Source organism: Hippoglossus stenolepis, chromosome 10 (assembly GCF_022539355.2).
Source record: "Hippoglossus stenolepis isolate QCI-W04-F060 chromosome 10, HSTE1.2, whole genome shotgun sequence".
In the NCBI taxonomy this organism is placed as follows: domain Eukaryota; kingdom Metazoa; phylum Chordata; class Actinopteri; order Pleuronectiformes; family Pleuronectidae; genus Hippoglossus; species Hippoglossus stenolepis.
Genome location: NC_061492.1, coordinates 2,440,203 through 2,458,898, shown reverse-complemented (window position 1 = coordinate 2,458,898; position 18,696 = coordinate 2,440,203). Strand labels below are relative to the sequence as shown.

The window sequence follows — 18,696 nt, the reverse complement described above, 5'->3', positions numbered from 1 at the left end:
CTAAACAATCTTAACAATAAAGAAATCCGAAGGAAAGAAAATGCATAAAAGATCCTACGACTATCTGAGTAGTTCACTCATCACTTATTAATAAAAAACCTCTATGGCTCATAACCTTGAAACAGGAGTTTACGGGGGTTCTTAAAGGCAACACGGTCACATACTTTCATGCCACATTCCAGGTTTAAAAAAAAGAAAGAAAACACAATCTCCCTGTAAACTGATCTGTGTTTTAAACAAATCTAGAAGAAGGCTTGCTGCAGTGAATCTAAACCGTGTGAAGAAAAGTCTCCTACTTCAGTTTATTTCTGTCTAATCATTAACTCGTCCCCTCGCTGGCCAGCTCGGAATCTGATCTTTGACTCGGGAGAAACTGGCTCCTCTGTTTTTCTTTAACCCTCAAACTCAAACCTCCTTCTTTTCCCGTCTCCTCTGACCCGTTCACTGTAACTCCACCTGAATCCAGGCTTCACCCGTCCACAGGGAGAGAAAGTGAAAGTACAGGAGCAGGCTTTAAAAGAGGAAGAACTGGTGGCAGCAGTTACTCACCTGAGCGACACAGGTAAGAAGACACGTTTGTTAAAGTGCATTTTTAATACGTTTGTTCACAGTTAACTATTATAGAGCTTGTACGTACAGTGGGTTTTAGAACGGGTGAAAGGTTTGGTTAATCAGTGACAGACTGGAATAACAATGCTGCTCTGCTCACGTACAGATTCAGTTTTTAAAAGTGTTGATTCAGAATTGTTTTAAAGATAGCAACACGATGAGACACGCCTGTGAAACACAGAACAACATGGTGGTGAAACCCAGACTTTACTGTTGCACGTTGTTCACTGACACTGTTGAAAGAAAACTGGAAGTAAATAGAAAATAAACAATATAAAAGTAAGTCTTAATAATGTAATATTATGTATAATGTATAATTATATTTCTATTAAAATAAATCGCTTTATTTGATCTATTGTTTTGCACGTACTTAATGTAGTATTTGCATTGCAAGTATTTTCTGTTTTTACGTCTGTGAAGCACTTTGCAAAGGTGTTTTTTTTTAAAGGGCTATATAATTTTAATATTAATTTTATAACCACATACTTGTGTCTTTGCTAATAAGTTTCTATGATATAATTTAGTTTTCACATATTTAAATACTTTCATAGACAAGACAGAGAGTTATACGGTGGCTAAAAATAGAGACTTGATATTTAATTAAAGATAATTTCACATTTGCATCTTTGAGTGATCCTCAATCTCTCTTCCTTTATGAATATTATAATATATATGAGAATATTAACTTGTTAATAGAAAGAAACATCAGCAGATAAGAACAGTTTCAATGAAACACTTCATTTGTACACTCATGTACACAAAGACACACATTTACAGACGACTGCTCCGTGTTCTCTGGACACTCTGAGGTCACAGGGAGATTTTAAACTGAGGAGGACGTATCATACTTCTGTGTAAACGTGTTTGGAGTTCAACACATTTGCTGTTTCCATAGATTCCCTCTTCATTTCCGTGTCTTTACACCAGGATGTTGGGAGGGACTGCTCGGGCAGATTGTCGTGTTTTCTGTAAACAAAACCGACCGGAGCCACGATGACTAAAAACACCACAGCTTCAGTTTCCCACAGGCTCCTGTCAGAGCTGCTCCTCTGCTGCCGTTAACCTCTCATTTCACGTTTCTTCTTCTCACAGCTGGACGATATCTAAACCACAGAGATGTCAGAAATGAAGGACAGTTCCAGTGAAAGCCCGGACGAGGACACTGTGTCCATCAAGAGCATGGGCATAATGCAGTCGTTCAGGAGGAGCCCACTCTCACCAGGCAAAGGGTCAAAGGTCACGCGTAAAGGAGACTCGGCTGGAAACGAGTCGGGGTCTCAGCCGCCTCCGTCACCCAGTGAGTACCATCAGGGTTGTTATGAAAACCTGCTGTGAAAGGAGGTGCAGGGACAGTAACGTCCTCTCAAGGTCAGAAGGAGGAGACATGAGGAGACATTCAGTGTCTGAAGATCACCAGGAGGAGAAGGATTTGTTTGGTAAACAGTCACAGCAGCTTCAGGAAGTTCAGTCACTTCACTTCTCACACGATTTACTGTCACAGGGCTTTTACAGCTTGTTTGGTCCGGATCAGGTGTGAAAGGACCAGTGTTTAGTCGGAGGTCTGGGTCTGGATCGAACTGAACCAGGGTTCTGTTGGTTTGCAGTGAAAACACTTCTTTGATAGTTTGGACTTTTGGACCAATCACAGGAAGTAGAGACAGAATTAAACAAGAGAAGAAGAAGAAGAAGAAGAAGAAGAAGCAGAAGAAGAAGAAGAAGAAGCAGCTGCAGTCTTCTTTTATCCGACGATAAAATGTTTGAACCACGAGGACGTTCATTTGGTGGGGTACTGTGGAGTACTGTATTACTGTAGTACTGTAGTACTGTGTTGTACTGTGGAGTACTGTAGTACAGTGGAGTACTGTGGAGTACTGTGGTACTGTAGCACAGTGGAGTACTGTGGAGTACTGTGGAGTACTGTAGTACAGTGGAGTACTGTGGTACTGTAGCACAGTGGAGTACTGTGGAGTGCTGTAGTACTGTGGAGTACTGTAGTACAGTGGAGTACAGCGCCTGAAGGTGCTGATTCTGCTGGTAATACCGTCATGATGTTGCCATGGCAACCAGATGAAGCTCTTCATTCAGTTTGTCCATTCAAACAGAAAGACTACTACCCCCACCCCAACTGACAACACGCCCACGGCAGCCTCCGTCTACAAACCAATCAGAGTCAAGTACAGGTAGACTCCGCCCCCACGTAGGTGATGACGACAGGACGTACGTGTGTCAGACTAAATTCTTTAGTCACTAAATTACAATGACAAACTAATAATCTGCACAGAAAAGACAAACTGTGATTTGAACCCAGAACCTCTTTGCCGTGAGGTGACAGTGTAGAACCACTGCTCCACCGCGCCGCCTCCCCATAATTCTCCTGAAATGAACACGCTCACACCTCGGACTCTGAGCGTGTGAACCTCTCCACGGAGCTGTGGGCGCAGTGTGTGGGAGGAAAGAGCAACAGAGTGGGAACGTGGTGCAGAAAGAAGAGAAAAGACACGAGAACCATTAAAACACTGAACCTGCTGCTGCTGTAGAAACCTCTCTCTCTGACCTCGACTATAGATTTTATTTTAATGTTTGTTGAATATCACTGCAGAAAACTTTAAACTGTTTTTTACTACCTCTGCCATGGAGCTTGTGTCTCCAGTGCTGTTTGGTTGTTAGCAGGTTTACTCACAAACTGCAGAACTGGTTTCCATCACATGTTGTGCGGAGGTGGGGAAAGAACCAAACAAAACACCCTTCAATAAGGAGTGGATCCAGATAAACAGGTGGATCCAGGAAGATCCACTTTCTTTTACATGGCCTGATGCATACAAGTACGGCTTGTTACGTGTTATTAAAGTATAACTATGTGTTTATAACAACTAGACAGTCGAGTAGGGAGTGATCAGCAGTGACGGAGGAAAAGCAAAAAACTCCACCGGTAACTTTTACTTTTCATTCTGGGGCTGAGCCAAACAAAACCTGTGAGCTTCCATCATGACTCAACCTCTGCATTCCCCAGGGTTTATCTTCAGGTCACAGTTAAGGGCGAAGCCAAGTCATGCACACACCACGTGAAGTGTAAATATGAAACTTGATCTGATTGTGGAACAGGGAGTTGTCGAGCCACTCGGACTGAAAGGTGTTTTTTACTTCTCTCTCTCTCTCTCAGGTCCGAGCGGTGGCTCTCCGGCTGTCTCTCCTTGGAAGAACATCGGGAGCCTCTTCCAGAGAAAAGAGAGAGATGAGAGCGATGTCGCCTCAAAGAGAAGCCATCCTGTGAAGCGTTCAAACACAGGTGAGACCAATCAGAAGACCAGAAATCATTCCTGGGTCAGTACTAACGTGTCATTGAATGTTTTCCATCCTCAGATCCCAACATGTCGTTGTCCAGTGAGTCTTTCGTGAGAAGGTCGATTCGTCGAAGCATGAAACTCGTCTCCAAGAAGGACAAAGAGCCGAGCAGCCGACAGGAGCTGCTCCAAACCGTCAGCGAGGGCCCACAGGAGGAGAAGAAGGAGGAGAAGAAGGAGGAGAAGAAGGAGGAGAAGACAGAGGAGGAGTTAGAGGAGATGTACATGCTGCCAGAATTACCCCACACACCTCTGTCAGGTACCATATGGTTCTTATAACGTAAACAGAGGGTTTGCTCAAGGGCACCTTGGTGGCGGTTAGTGTCACCGTGGATGTTTTACCGAACACACCTGACACAGAGACGTCCGAGCGTCTTCCTGCGTGAGACTTAGAGACGTGAAACAAAAGCTGCTTTCAGACTTGACCTTGAGTCCAGACGTGTTCCAGAGCGGCTGAATGTGACGACACAAATCAGGTCCGAGGTCAGTTGCTCCAAATGTGCTGAAAACAACAGACTGAATTTTCCAGAGTTTCCAAAACAACTCAAGACACAGAATGACTCTCTGGACCATATTCACACGGCAGCCATTAGCGTCTCTTGCATGATTTCGCTACAGAGAAGAAGCCTCCGACTGCACTTTAGGAATATTTCTCTAACTCCTTATGTTTTAATTACTTGCCTAATTGTACATAAAAGTTATTTCTATCGTGCTTCAGTTCAGTTTCAGTGCAGAGCTGCATGAACACGACCTTTTCTCACGTCCTGACTCGTTCTCTGTCCGTACATTCAACCTGCTTTTCTTCCTCTGTTTTGGCAACAGGCAAAGATAAGAATCGTACACACAGAGGTTCAGCTCGACTAGACACTGACTTTCTTCCTCCTGCCTCGTCTTGTTCAGCATTATTAGTTAAGCTGCATGGACGTCTTTCTCGCCTTCCTCCTCTTCCTCCTCTTCCTCCTCTTCCTCCCTTCCTTTTCTTCTACAAACGTTTCTGACCAGTCACATGATCGCAGGTTGGATCAGGATGGATCAGGGATGAAAAAGATTCTTTACCAGGTGTATGTTAAGACATGAGGTGTGAGAACTTGTGGCCAAAAGCAGAACCGCTCTATTTGTTTTGTTCTAGGCTTTGCAGTTGTCGTGTTTTTTGTGTGTGAGTGACATCAACCCTCCACTGTGTGTCTTTGCAGTGATGCAGATCAGTAAGCTGATCGAGATGGAGGTGCTGGAGGAGGCTCACCTGAACCTGCTCGCCCTGCGGCAGGAGTTCCAGCAGGAGTTGGAGCGCTGTGGAGAGGACTCGCCCATAGAGCTGGTCAAGAAGGAGAAGGACCTCAACCTCCTCTACGGAGACCTGAGGAAAAAGGTCAAAGGCATAGTGCGCGACGCCAACTCTCTTCCCTCCAGGAACAAGGGGCTGCTGGTCCCCGTGGCCCGCATCATCCAGGAGGAGGAGAGGAGAGCCGAGGAGGTGGGGGGGCTGCCGGACAGTTGGATGGAGGCCTGGAGGGAGGCGGTGGGTGAGGGCGTGCAGGTGAAGGTGGCGAGCGTTCACCTGGAGCAGAGGGAGCAGAACACCTCCCGGCTGTCCGTTCACCTGGGCCTGCTGGGTAAGGCCATCGTGGAGGACCTGGAGAACGTGAAGAAGGAGCTGCGCTGGTCGTACCCGCCCAGCTTCAGAGCTTTCAGCACCTACGTGAAGAGCTACCACAGAGTCGTGGGGCAGCACCTGAGGAAGCTGGAGCAGCAGGTGACGGAGCGGACGGAACTGTACGCTCTGCTGGACTGGATCATCAACAGATACAAGAGGTCAGTGACATGTTCTCATCCATCAACTGACTGAAGCAGCGTAAAGATGTTTGTTGTAAAAACGAGGATGTTAGTGTGGTCTGGGACTGCAACAGATCCAGATGTGACTGGTCTTCAGGGTTCTGAGCTGAGGTTTCTGGGATCTGTTCAGGGTTCTGCTCCCGGGTTTCAGAAGAACACAGGGTTCAGGTATCAGCAGGCAGCTCAACAAGATGCTAGCAGTGCAGGAACCATCAACTGAATATAAAAATGGACGAGGACTCCAGGTCTGAAAGATTAGGGGAACGTGGAAGTGCCTGAAACCAACACGCCAAAGCTCAGCAGGAAGTGACGAACCTTCAGAAAACACACACACACACACACACACGCTTTTCTTTTTCTCTTCTGTTTCCCCAAAGAGCCTCTTTCTTCCTTTTAATATCAAAAACCATCAACAGCACAGAATGAGAACCACGAGGTTCCAGCAGGTGATCGACTCACGAGGGATTCAAAGTCAGGATTCCTCATCTTCTGGTTTTAACACCTATAAAAACCTGTCTGCTGTGAATCCGGTGACTTTATCTGAGGTTGATGGTTTAACTACTTCTTTACAACCTGGATCATATTTTTATAGGTATGTAATACATATATTTATACATGTAAACACTAATACAGTGGTGGTTCTAGCTTGTATTTATGTATATGTATAAAAAAACAACTCTATAAATATATATATTTATACAATCATGACAATCACAAATACCAAAACTAACTAACTAAACCCTAACCCCCAAGTATGAAGAATAGAAATAAACTTTAGTATGTAAATAACAATGAAATGAAAAATCTAATTATCATAAAAAGCACAGAAATTAAAGTAAAATACATAAATCATCCAAATAGAAATAATAAGGAGAACCTAATTATTACAGTATTATAGTAGTATGTTATTTCTTATACATATATCATAAAGTAACAGAAGTACATCTGAATGTCTAAATTTACAGGAAATACCCAGAAACACATGTAATAAAACACAAACACATGTAATAAAACACAAACACATGTAATAAAACACAAACACATGTAATAGAACTCGTCTCCACTGCCCACGTGAAGCGCAGCTCACAGATGGTGCAGAGATGTTTGGACCCCCCGCAGCACCATCAGGGGAACAAGTTCATAAAAAAAGAGGCAGAATCAGGCCACAACAAACCAACAAAAATTAAAAAAAACTGTGCTAGAAACAACTTTCTGGAACCATAAATAAACAGCTGATCTGAAATAAGAACAAGAGGCTCAGCCCTCTCCTGAGGCCACGATGGAAACATGGAATCAGGTCATGTCCACAGATTGTGTAAAGCAGCATCTTAATATGTTTTAATACAATATAAATCTTTGAATATACTGTTTTATAACATTTAATACAAATAACATTATTATTATAAACACTTAACTTTGGCAATTGATTGAATTATTATGAACTTGAAGAAATAATGAATTCTTCATATACTGCTGCTGATTATTTATTTATGGTCCGTTCACTGAATAAATCCACATTTCTTTATTTATTTATTCCCTTCTATACATTCAACTTCTACTTCTCTACCTTATATTTATTACATGTGTATATTTCTATTTATGTATCTACATATTTTTATAATATCCCCTAAATCTCATCGCTATATTCAAATATTGTTTGTAGCAGCACAATGACAATAAAGTGTTTTATTTCTCATTATAAACTATCAACAAAAACCCTCAACACGTTCTAAACAAAACCAAACAACATTTAAAACACAAACTCAACCCCAGTATCTTCTGACCAACTCATATATCAATAGACATATAGATATATAATCACAATATACCATTCATTTGTATTGAGTACAGCCATAATTTACCCTTCATCAACAGAAACTTCAATAGAATATAAATATAAAAGCTTTCCATGCTTGTAGCACTTTGTCCCTTATCATTTCAAATTGATTTGATCTTTTCCAGGTTCAAATAACAACCACAATTTGAATATTAAACAAGTTCTTTTATATATTTGTGATGCTCAGGCCCATGATCCACCTGCATGGAGGCATTCAGTCTATTTCAATAAAAGAATTCAGTTATAACTTTCTTTAAAAACAGGTCTGATAAGCTCTGAATTCTTCCTCCAACATGAAGCGACATGTTGAGGACTCTTTGACGTTTTGTGAACAGTTTCTTGTCCCCCACGCAGCGAGAAGATCATGGGAAATGAGTCACTGCAGCCGGAGATCGGGGACGACAGCAAAGATCTGCAGCTGGAGGAAAACTTCCTGGAGCAGCTGAAGGAGAAATACTGCTGCCGAGTGAAGGTTCGATCCTCTGAAACGTTTCTGGGTTTCTTTAAGTAAACTTGCAGATTTATTCTAAACTTGCAAATTATTATACCAGGATTCATTAATTCACTCTTCTTATTTCAGCCCTCAAGAAATTCGATGCAAAACATTTAATTATTGAATTTGACTTTCAGTACTTTCCATTTAAAAACTTAATATTTACAAAATAAGAAAGAAATTGCACTTTTAAGTCAGCTGACGGATTCTTTCTGGTGTTTTGTTGTTTAGTGGATGTTTGTCACTGCATTTCTAAACCTCCTGGATTAATAACCTTGTGTTATTGTCAAATTTACCCTTTAACTCTTCAACTTCTTCTTAAATCAAACTCTTTTTATTGCTGCAAAACAAATCTACCTACGGGTACAAATCAAGTAACCTTACCTTCCCTTAACAGTGGATTTGAGACATAAAAGTTTTCAACTTCCTCTTGACTCTGGGAACGTTTTGCTCTCCCGTGTGTTTGCTGCTGCAGGTGGACATGAGATCTGCACTCGACAGAATCACTGAAGTGGAAAATGAAGACTTTTGGATGCACAGAAAGACGCCAGAAATGGAAGAGAACCTCCTCAACTCTCCGTTCCACTTTGACATCTGGACGGTACGACAGCATCTGTCACAGCACTTCACCACTGAACATTAATAAAAGCATAAAAGGTTCAAAAATACACGGGAAATATTCTCACATATTAGAGGAAATGTATTTATGTGACTTAAATTTGTGTAAAAAATACAAGAACAGTTTGAAAACCCATTTTTAAAATGAATTAACCACTTATACATATATTTCCAGGCCTGCTGGTGAATCAGATATACTCAGATATGTGGGTTAATAGGTTTTAGTCTATGTTTTCATCTAGTTTTAGGTTCTGGGTTTTTATAATTAATAATATTCTTTAAATGACGTAGAAAACAAGTCTCCGGTGTCACTCATCTACAGCACAGTGCTGTGGCCACATGGCGGCAGCAGAGAACTTCACACACGACTGTTCAGCTCCTGGTTCTTTTCCCGTCTCTGCAGAATGTGAAGGGAAACGTTGTGAACTCGCGAAGAATCGATGCTCAGCTGGAACAGAAAGTCATCACTTCCTGCCTCGAGGAACTGAAGCATTTTCCTAAAAGGTTTGTCACATGCACAAAAGCACACGGGAAGTTAATTAATGTCACTATTTTACATTTGACAACTGGTTCAGTCACAGTCAGCGACACAAGCTCTGGTCCAGGCCCCTGAGCTCTTGGCTCTTTGGCCCCGTCAGCCGGATCCGGACAGGAAGTGCTTGAGATGCTCCTCATATTAATCAGTGAGGAGGTCAAAGGTCAAACGTCAGTGGAGAGCGCGAGGAATTAGTAAAGCATCCTGAAGAGTTGGCACAAAACAGAATGCACGTGAATCTAGAAGCCGCGATACGGATGTGAAAGAGGAAGGTGAACGTGTGATGGGGGGCCTGACGACCAAGGAGCAGAAAAAAACAAATCTAAGCAAACGAGAAACAGGATCCAGCTCCTGTGCAACAACCGCAGTTGTGAGATTTTCCTGTTAAGCAAAGTAGGAATATTTCTTCGGTTTTTAACAGAATCACCGGACCCGACACTTCTAGGAAATCCTTTGAACGTCACCTGATGGTCACATGTCCGTGCTCCACAGTGTTCTGCATCTCAAACAGGGAACAGGAGAAATCCTCCTTCTGCTCCTCTCGACACATTTTATCTCTGCAGCAGGAAACGTTCCTCAGCCGAGGCCCAACAGTCTCCTTAAATGACACCAAGCCGCGATAATAACAATAATAATACGGGTCATATTTAAATATTGCTTTACTCTCATAAAACGATTACTTTATTCTTGGAAAATTACGACTTTTACTGTATTCTTGTAACTGCAGAATGAATTTTTTCAACATGGCCTGAATACTCAATATCACGCTGACTGTGTTATATAATATACATTTATGACTATACTATTTATATCTATTTTTCCACAGCACAGCCTCCACCCATCACTACCACTGCAGACACTGGGCTTTTAGTTTTGGTTTCAGTTTCTAGTAAAAGAGTTCAGTTTTTTATTTCACATTCTCTCAGAGTTTCCATTATGCTTATTTGGGAATTTTTTTTAAATGTGCACTCCTATTGGGACTAATTGTAAATCTACATGTTGGCCTGTAATCTGTAAATTCACCTGAGACCCACTTTGAGATTATTATTATTTTTATGGATATACTTGATTTTTCTAAATGTTCACGAGGTTTAATGGTAAATTCTTTTTTTTATGTGCGAGTCTCCCTCTCAAGTTTACTCTCTTCTTTGCGGTGCAGGTTTGAGTCGGAGCTCCGGCGTCTCTGCAGCGCTCTCAAACCACAGCTGCTCTGGACGCACTATCAGATCACCTACATCAACTGCTTCACTGCTTTACAGTAAGTCACGTGACTGTCTGAGTGCGGGCGTGCTGAAACCAGACACCATGGCAGCTCCGAACATCTGGCACCACAGTCACCAGAGAGTGTTTCCTGCTTCCAGCAGAGAGGAGAGAACGAGTGTTGAGATACAGACGAATGATTTTAAATGAACTCAGTGTCGTTTCCCAGCTCGTCACAGGAGGAGACAAGTTAAACTCACAGAGTAAATTAAAGACTACTTATGGATTGGTCATGTTTACATTTCTAACATGTTGAACAATTACATACAAATATATATAAATACTTTAAATATCATATTCCCCTTAAATTCAATCAAGTTGCACCAAATTACAAACACACATTATATCACTTCCCTAAACATCAATATAAATCCTGCTGACACACAAAAGGACAGAGCTGAGAACATCCTCCGTGAAGTAATTATACTTGGTGTAAACTTTTGTGTTAATATATTAAAGTTAAAACAACATATGTGCTTTTCTACAACCTACTCCTGTTGTCTGGAGTTCATCTCCACATGCAGAGGAGGACCATGTGGTTCAAAGACCCAGAAAAAGCTCAGATCTTGAGTCGAGATTTTAGTTTTTCATCGACATAAACTACTTTCATATAAATCTGGACAGTTTTACAAACATCCTTTGTGAATAATCCTGTTCTGTCTCAGCTGAGTGGCTCCTTGCTTCTGTATCTTGATGAATAAATGCATGTATCAATGTAGATTCAGCTCAGGACTGGGACTGGGGAGAGTTAGAGAGTCCTGCAGGCCTTTTGTCCAGATGATTCATCTCTGAGCTATTCTTGACTGTGCCAGGATTCTCCGTGCGGGTGCCAACACATTTCTCTTTCACTCTCTTGCAGAGCACTTTAGAAGACTTGTTTAATGGGATACAGAGCAGAGGCTTGCACCCCACGTGATTTCGGGGAATCGGGGCCACGAGCGAGAAACGCTGGCAGTGTAACGAGCATGAGAAAGTGAAAGTATAACCGAGGACACAGCCGACTGCTGCACCTACAAAACCTCAGCTGTTCGTGTCAGTCAAGCGAGCAGACGTGGGCTGCGCTGCTGAAGGACGGGGGGGGGGGCAGTGTGTTTAAGTTTAGTGCAAACGTAGTACAAATGAAAGAATAAAGCCAATAAAGAACACAGTAATGGATTTGAGGGAAACACTGGTGCACATTGCCATAATAATCATGTCATATATATCATATATAATTAGACATTCGGGTGAATTTTTATTCTGAATGTTGCCACAAGAGGCCAGGAAGTCAAACTTTAACTGTTCCAGATCTGCACCAAAATCTTAGAGAAACATTTATGTGACGTGTGCTCTCACTTATCGGTTCGGTGCATGGCCCAGCCACTAACATGGAGGACGGGGGGGTTATAACCTATACTGCAGCCAGCCAGACTCGTTGGCTTCATCTTTATATTGCGGTCTCTGCTCAGAACCCGATGTTTGTCTGCGTCCCCCTGCAGGCAGCACATGGAGGAATACCTGAGCGCCTGTCCACGCGAGGTGGAAGACTTCAAGAAGGAGGTGAAGTGGCTGATTGTCACGCTCCTGCAGGGCCTGGAGGACCAGTTCAAAGAGGACGTGAAGGTGTGTGAACGTGTTCGCCTTCCACTTCATTTCAAATCATCTCCTCAGACACAGCAGCTGTTTTCGGTTGTGGATGTAAAAAGGGGAACTGAAAGGGGGATGTTCCTTTTCTGAACCTCTAATAATAAAAACACGTTTCACTAATTATAAGCCAGTGCCAGATGTAAGTGTGGTCAATTTCCTCATTAGATTGAATTCTCAACACATTAAATCGTCTAGAATCTAGAAAAGAAAACAGGTGAGTTGCTTAGTTAACGTTTGGTTAAAGGCACAAAAACCAGTTGGGTAAAACCAGAGAAATAGACGTTGTTAAATGAAGCCAACGTTGGCAGGAAACCATTCACTCTGACCTCCTTCCAGAAGGCACAGTGCTTTCCTTTGTTTGTGAAGCGTCAAACTCTGCATCCAAATGCAGAATGTGATGCTTTTGGGAAACGACATAATTCATTTTCACATTTAAGCCTCTAAAGTTCAACAATTTAAAATCCAACCCGCTGAGATGCAGCATCTAAACCAGCGCAGTTTCAGTCTAAGTGATGTTTTTGTTCAGACTGACATGAGGTCACTGTGACTTTTTGACCTGTGGCCACAGAAATGTGAAATGGAATCAGTTCATTAATGTGTCGAAGGGAGAATTTGCTCCAGATTCTCTCGAGGTGTTCCTGAGTTATGACATGTACAAGGTCACAGTAACCTTTGACCACCCAAATCAAATCAGTTAATCTGTGAGTCTAAGTGAACAGTCTTTCGAGGCGTTCTTAAAGTAACGAGTTGAAGAGGCAAATACGAGTTTTATCTAATCAGATCACCCTTGAGTCCAGGTCAACGTTTTTACAAAGCTGTGGCCGGAGTGGAGGATTAATTAAAACATTCCTCAAACCTGTGGGGAGTGAAACAGAGAGAACCCTGGTCAGGTAACTGTTTCGGAGAAGATGTTTGAGGTTTTTCTTTCCGTGCCGTTTCTCCAGCCGTTCCTGAGGAGGATGATGACGAGGAAGTGGCTCACCAGCGACGACGACTTTAATCAACTCTACAGTCGTACAAAGCTGCTCTCAGACCACTGCAGTGCCATGACGCCGCCACACGTCCAGGTTAGTTTGAAAACACGTCAGTGGGAATCCAGCACTCGAAAAGCACTTTGTTGATATTCCAACTAGAAGATTTCCATTTTAATCGTGATAAGGTCTCTGCCCTGAGTGTTGAAATGATCGGATGTTTCCCCGTTTGGCACAAAATAGTCAGATTCAATTTATTTCAATACAACAGAGGCCTTCAATAACTAAATACAACTTAATCAGGATAGATAAGGTTGTACATTTAGGATTATTCTTGGTTTGATGAGCATATAATATCGGATGGAAAGTAACGTCAGAGGTAAGGTTTCGTCATTTCTCTGTACTCCCCCTCGAAGTGTGCCGAGAAAATGCTGATTTACTTTTCCACGACCGGTTTGGGAGTTCCAGTTTATCAATGTGGGTTGGCCATTGTCTTTGGCTGTTTCAGTCAGAGGAATAAACGGGGGAGGAATGAATAGGTGGAAGTGGAGGTGCCAGCTAATGACCTGAGGAGTATTACTCATGTGAGGGATATAAAAAATGTGAGCACCTCCCGAATCCACTTCCAATCCCTCCTTTTTATTATGCCTATCCTGTTATTGAGCGTTGTGTGTGTGTGTGTGTGTGTGTGTGTGTGTGTGTGTGTGTGTGTGTGTGTGTGTGTGTGTGTGTGTGTGTGTGTGTGTGTTTCCCGGAGACAGGAGTTTGCGAGCCATTGTCACTACCACGTGGTGAGGGAGTACATCGGCCAACTAATGAAGAACAACTACTCCTGCAAGAATCGGAAGCAGGAGAGCGCGGCAGCCAAGATCCGTCGGCAGTGGGAGAAACTGGTTAATGAGTTTCAGGACATGGTAAAATAAAATTAATAATAATAAATCTTTATCAACATTAATGAATATAAAACAATAAAAAGATTTATATGAGCATCATTATACCTTGTTTTGATTTTCATTGCTCTGAGTATTCAAAGATAAAACTCTGCAGCAGCTCGTGGATTTATTTTGATATTTCTTCATTTCTGCCGTAGACGTCGACTCACGAGTGGCTGAACTCAGTCGGACACGACCTGAGCGACATCATTGGACAGAAAAACAAGACGGACATAAAGGATCATCTTGAACCTGTGGTGCTGAACTACCCTGACTTCAGGTAGGCTTTTCTCATGAAGGAAGCTTGGCCTGGACATTCAGACTTTTCTGTTTAGTCTGAACCAAAAATATCAGGTGTGAACGGTTCCTCGGGGGCCAACAAACCGGGCCAAAAGAGGTCTCTGCCCGGATAAAACTGAACCAGGGCCTCGGTTTGTTTGTGAAACCACTTTCACACCAATATCACAGGAAGTTGAGGCAGAATTAAACACTCGCGCCAACGACAGACGCCGTCTACAAACCAATCAAAGTCAAGTATACGTGCACGCAGCTCACATGTGTCGGACAATATTCTCAAGCGCGCTCCCGAAATTACAATGTGAACAGTGGAACAAACACAAGAAGCTTGGTTCAGACTCTCGGGTGTAAAAACGTCAGAAATACAGATTGACTGAACTTTTCAGGTGAAGGAAACACTGGACACAATCAATGTTGACCAACCTTCGGGGGGGTGGTGTTGATCCAGCAGTTAACGAACCCGGTCAGGGTCGGGGTCACGCTGGGGGACGAGGGGCTTTCCCAAGCAGCACCAATCATTTTCTAATACACCAGGATGTTGAAGTGAAACTCGCAGTTTATCAGGGTGCGGTAACGTGTTCGTGTCGAAACACAGCGGTTTTGTTGAATCGAGTCAAAAATAAACAGAGAAGAAAAAATCCAACATGTAGACATCGAACCAACATCCTGATTTTCATTTCTGTTTGAAAGTTTTAAAAAGTGTCTGAGTTTCCTCTTTGTGACGGTGGCGGTAGGAAACTCAGTACACACGACAGAGAGGTCTTCACATTAACGCTGGACAGGAACTTCCCCTTTTTAAACGTCTTTCACACGAGAACTAAGAGGTATAATCAGGTTCTTTAAACGCTAGCAAACCCTCTGAAAAGGCAGCTTTCCCTTTGCCAGGAGAGGAGTTTTGACTTTCTGTGGGTTTTCCCAGGAAATTTGTGTTCGACGTCCAGTGTTGTGCATGAACGAGTTCAAAAGAACGCGTTCATTGAACATGTTCATTTTTATGAGAACGATGAACTGAACGCAACTTAATGACAAATAATGAATTTGAACGGTGAACACGTTCATATTATCTGAGGTCTCGCTGAAACGTGACGGAGTGTTTTCCTTCTCCTGAGGAGAGACGCTGTGTAAATCACCATGTCGCTGCTCAGTGGCCGGAAAAGGTCTGATGTAACCTAACCAACTAACTCGAGTCGCACTACGTTACCCATGATTCATCGCGCACACATGTAGTCCAAACAAGCAACGTGATCCAAGACAACAGCTCTCGGTCTCATATACAAATGGCAAGTGAAAGCAGAGACGCAGACTCAGCGACTACATCCGATGCACCTTATTATTATTATTTGCTTTATTATTGGATTTTTACAAACTGTCTGATAAAGATTCCGACAGTAACAATCTCACCTTTCTGTGCAAATTGTGTCCTGCGCTGAAAAAGCAAGTCCGGACGTCAGCCTCATCCGCATCTAAGTTAAACCGGCATGTGGAGCTGAAGCATCCAGCTAGCCTAAGAAGTTATCTCCAAGTTATTGAAAGTCAAAAAAAGACCAAGACCCCTGCCAACAGCCCCAATGACCCAAACCACATTGTCTGCAGCCTTCAGGGGTATGAGTTCCCAGCAACAGGTAGACAAACTCGTGCAGGGTATGAATAAATAAACAGGCAAAATTAGCAATAATTAAAACAAATTAAAAAACACATTTCTTTTAGGAATTGATACATATGAAGTACAGTTTAAGGCAAGGGGTAGTGATGGATAAAGTTTTCTTTAAAAAACAAGTCAAGTCTTTCATTCTCACTTTCCACCTTAAAACTATGAAATGAACTGAACTTTGAACTAGTTCATGAGAGGTGTGAATGTGCACAACACTGCATGTTTCCATCAGTGCAAATAGAAAAAGGGTCGATAAAAGTCTGTGTCCACAGCAGCAATTTGATCCAGGAGGGAATGCCGATTGAATCCATTCCCATTGCAAACAAAAGCCAGAAGTTAGTGGGTGTTTTTTTGACCAGTGGAAAATATTTAGCTAGAGAAAACCTTGGATCGAGTGCAAACACAGGCAGCATCTGCATCGGTCATGTTCTCTGTCTGATGCAACTGAAAGCAGGAAGCAGAACTTGTGGTTTCAAAGCTTTCCCCCAGAATCATTTAAACATAATTTTAATCTCACTTCAACTCGAGTAAAACAGGGCATTTACGTGGAATAATTACTGTTCTACCTAGAAGCCTGGAGACGTGTCGTCCTCGTGATGATTGACAGCTGAGGGGCACATGCCTGCAGTCAGATGAGAGGAGTAGTCAATCAAACAGGAAAAATAAACAGTGATGCAATGCTGGTCCCTGTAGGGTATCTCTTTTTTGTTGTAATGTTTGTTAAAACTCAATTCACTTACCAAAACAAACACAAAGCTCCTTTGAATTTGCCTGTTTTCCTAGTTTCTGTTTCCTGCTGTTTCCTCCCACAGTGCAAACACATGCAGATTGAGGGAGGTTAACTGGAGACTGTAAAGTGACCACAGCTTGTTTGGGTCTGGACGTCCTCCCTGTTACAGACTGGTGACTCGAGCCTCTTGCTCTGTATGAGCTGGGATTTTCTCCTGCTCCAGAAAGAAATAAGTTCTAAGTGCCGCCTGATTAGGTGAACGTCTCTTAAGAGGAACTATATTTAATTTAACACTATTAGAACAACATCTCTATTCGGAAAAAGTGGAAATACGCAGGCCTGATACATCATTGTTTATCCAGTTTGATACAGAGTTTCATTACTACTGATTCACCTCACACCTTAATCTTACTGCCATTAGATTGAGTTCAGGACTAAAGCTCTAACTCAACATTAATTAACTTCATATTTTAAACATCTGTATGAGAACCACTCAGAACATGTTTCCTCCTCCAGTGTCTCAACCAGAAACACTGAACAATCATCAACAGAGGAGAAAACCAAGAGTCTCCTCCACCAGATTCCTGCTCTGAAGGAAACATCTTCACTCTTCATCGTGGGCAGCGAGACCAAACTCTTTAGAAACACATTTCTCAAGTCAGCAACTACAGAAATGATCCCTGAAAGTAGAGTCTTGGTTTGTTCTGGATGTTTCTCTGAGTCTTATGTCTACAGACGTGAACCTTTACTCCTGGTGAGCTGCTGTGATCCAGGAAGACAAACCTCCTCCAATCACAAGTTACACTTTGATTTCTGTGGGTCATTGCTGTCATAACAATCATGTTTCAGAAAATGCTCAATGACATGAAATCTTCATGTAATTAAGACAAGTGGTTGAGTGATGAAAAAGCATGAACTTTATCTGTATTTGGTCTGTTTTGTTCTTCACACCCTGCAGCAGGAAGCACCTGGTGGCTGTTCTGAGCTTCAGAGGTCTGATGAGAGGCCGAGAGCACCAGCTCATCCTGCAGAGGTTCACGGAGCTGAAGAAGAAACTGGGCAACGCCAGCGGTGACAAGACCCAAGTGTTGTTTGGAGACATGCAGGTCACCGTCAACACAGACTGCTTGTCCAATCTGCCGTTCTCCTGCCTCAGCTTCCTGCTGCCTGACAGCTAATTCTACACAGACAATGAACTGATGGAGGAAGGTGAAGAACATTAAGTAGTGGATTTAAAGAGGAATCTCCAATTCCACATATTTACAAAGTAAAGCTGACCACTCAGAACATGTGTCCTCCTCCAGTGACTCAACCAGAAACACTGAACAATCATCAACAGAAGAGAAAACCAAGAGTCTCCTCCACCAGATTCCTGCTCTGAAGGAAACATCTTCACTCTTCATCGTGGGCAGCGAGACCAAACTCTTTAGAAACACATCTCTCAAGTCAGCAACTATAGAAATGATCCCTGAAAGTAGAGTCTTGGTTTGTTCTGGATGTTTCTCTGAGTCTTATGTCTACAGACGTGAACCTTTACTCCTGGTGAGCTGCTGTGATCCAGGAAGACAAACCTCCTCCAATCACAAGTTACACTTTGATATCTGTGGGTCATTGCTGTCATAACAATCATAACTGATCAGTCATCAAAGGGGAAAGAACAACTAAGACGTTGTGTAGTTGAGATAATGTGGATTCAACCGTTTATATGTATGTTCAATAGTTTTTAAACCATGTTCTGAAGAAGAGTTTTGTTTTTCCTTCTCAAACTACAAGTTAACATCAGAATAGTATTTATAGAATTAGATATATTTTGGATTTTATTGTCATTTATTGAGAAATGTTTATGTTTGTGTAAAAAATAAAGTTTGTTGAGTCTGACAACACTTTGGTCACCAAGACTTTAATCATAAAAGTATCAGAGACTCACATCGTTGATAATCGCTGTCACACCGACTCACAAATA

The 18,696-nt window shown here is 42.3% G+C and overlaps 1 protein-coding gene and 2 non-coding genes across 5 annotated transcripts; 1 reads left to right on the top strand and 2 right to left on the bottom strand.

The window, feature by feature from the left end:
• The first annotated feature begins 410 nt into the window (after positions 1 to 410).
• exoc3l4 (exocyst complex component 3-like 4) lies at positions 411 to 18,614 on the top strand. Of its 3 annotated transcripts, XM_035168910.2 has the most exons (14): positions 411 to 562; positions 1,702 to 1,906; positions 3,770 to 3,895; positions 3,970 to 4,209; positions 5,144 to 5,762; positions 7,975 to 8,092; positions 8,589 to 8,714; positions 9,135 to 9,235; positions 10,426 to 10,524; positions 12,005 to 12,128; positions 13,097 to 13,219; positions 13,885 to 14,037; positions 14,214 to 14,335; positions 17,692 to 18,614. In XM_035168910.2, the coding sequence occupies exons 2-14, from the start codon at positions 1,726 to 1,728 to the stop codon at positions 17,909 to 17,911; spliced, it is 2,352 nt and encodes a 783-aa protein (XP_035024801.2). In that variant the 5' UTR covers positions 411 to 562; positions 1,702 to 1,725; the 3' UTR covers positions 17,912 to 18,614. The 3 variants fall into 3 exon arrangements, with proteins under 3 accessions (XP_035024801.2, XP_035024802.2, XP_035024800.2); XM_035168911.2 differs by lacking the exons at positions 411 to 562; positions 17,692 to 18,614 and adding an exon at positions 16,816 to 17,358 and having other exon boundaries at positions 1,525 to 1,906; XM_035168909.2 differs by lacking the exon at positions 411 to 562 and having other exon boundaries at positions 1,527 to 1,906.
• Positions 17,222 to 17,429, bottom strand: LOC118117114. Its single transcript, XR_004697744.2, has one exon. It is a non-coding gene; the product is annotated as a small nucleolar RNA U3 (small nucleolar RNA).
• On the bottom strand, positions 18,010 to 18,217 carry LOC118117115. The gene has a single exon (XR_004697745.1). It is a non-coding gene; the product is annotated as a small nucleolar RNA U3 (small nucleolar RNA).
• Positions 18,615 to 18,696: the final 82 nt, after the last annotated feature.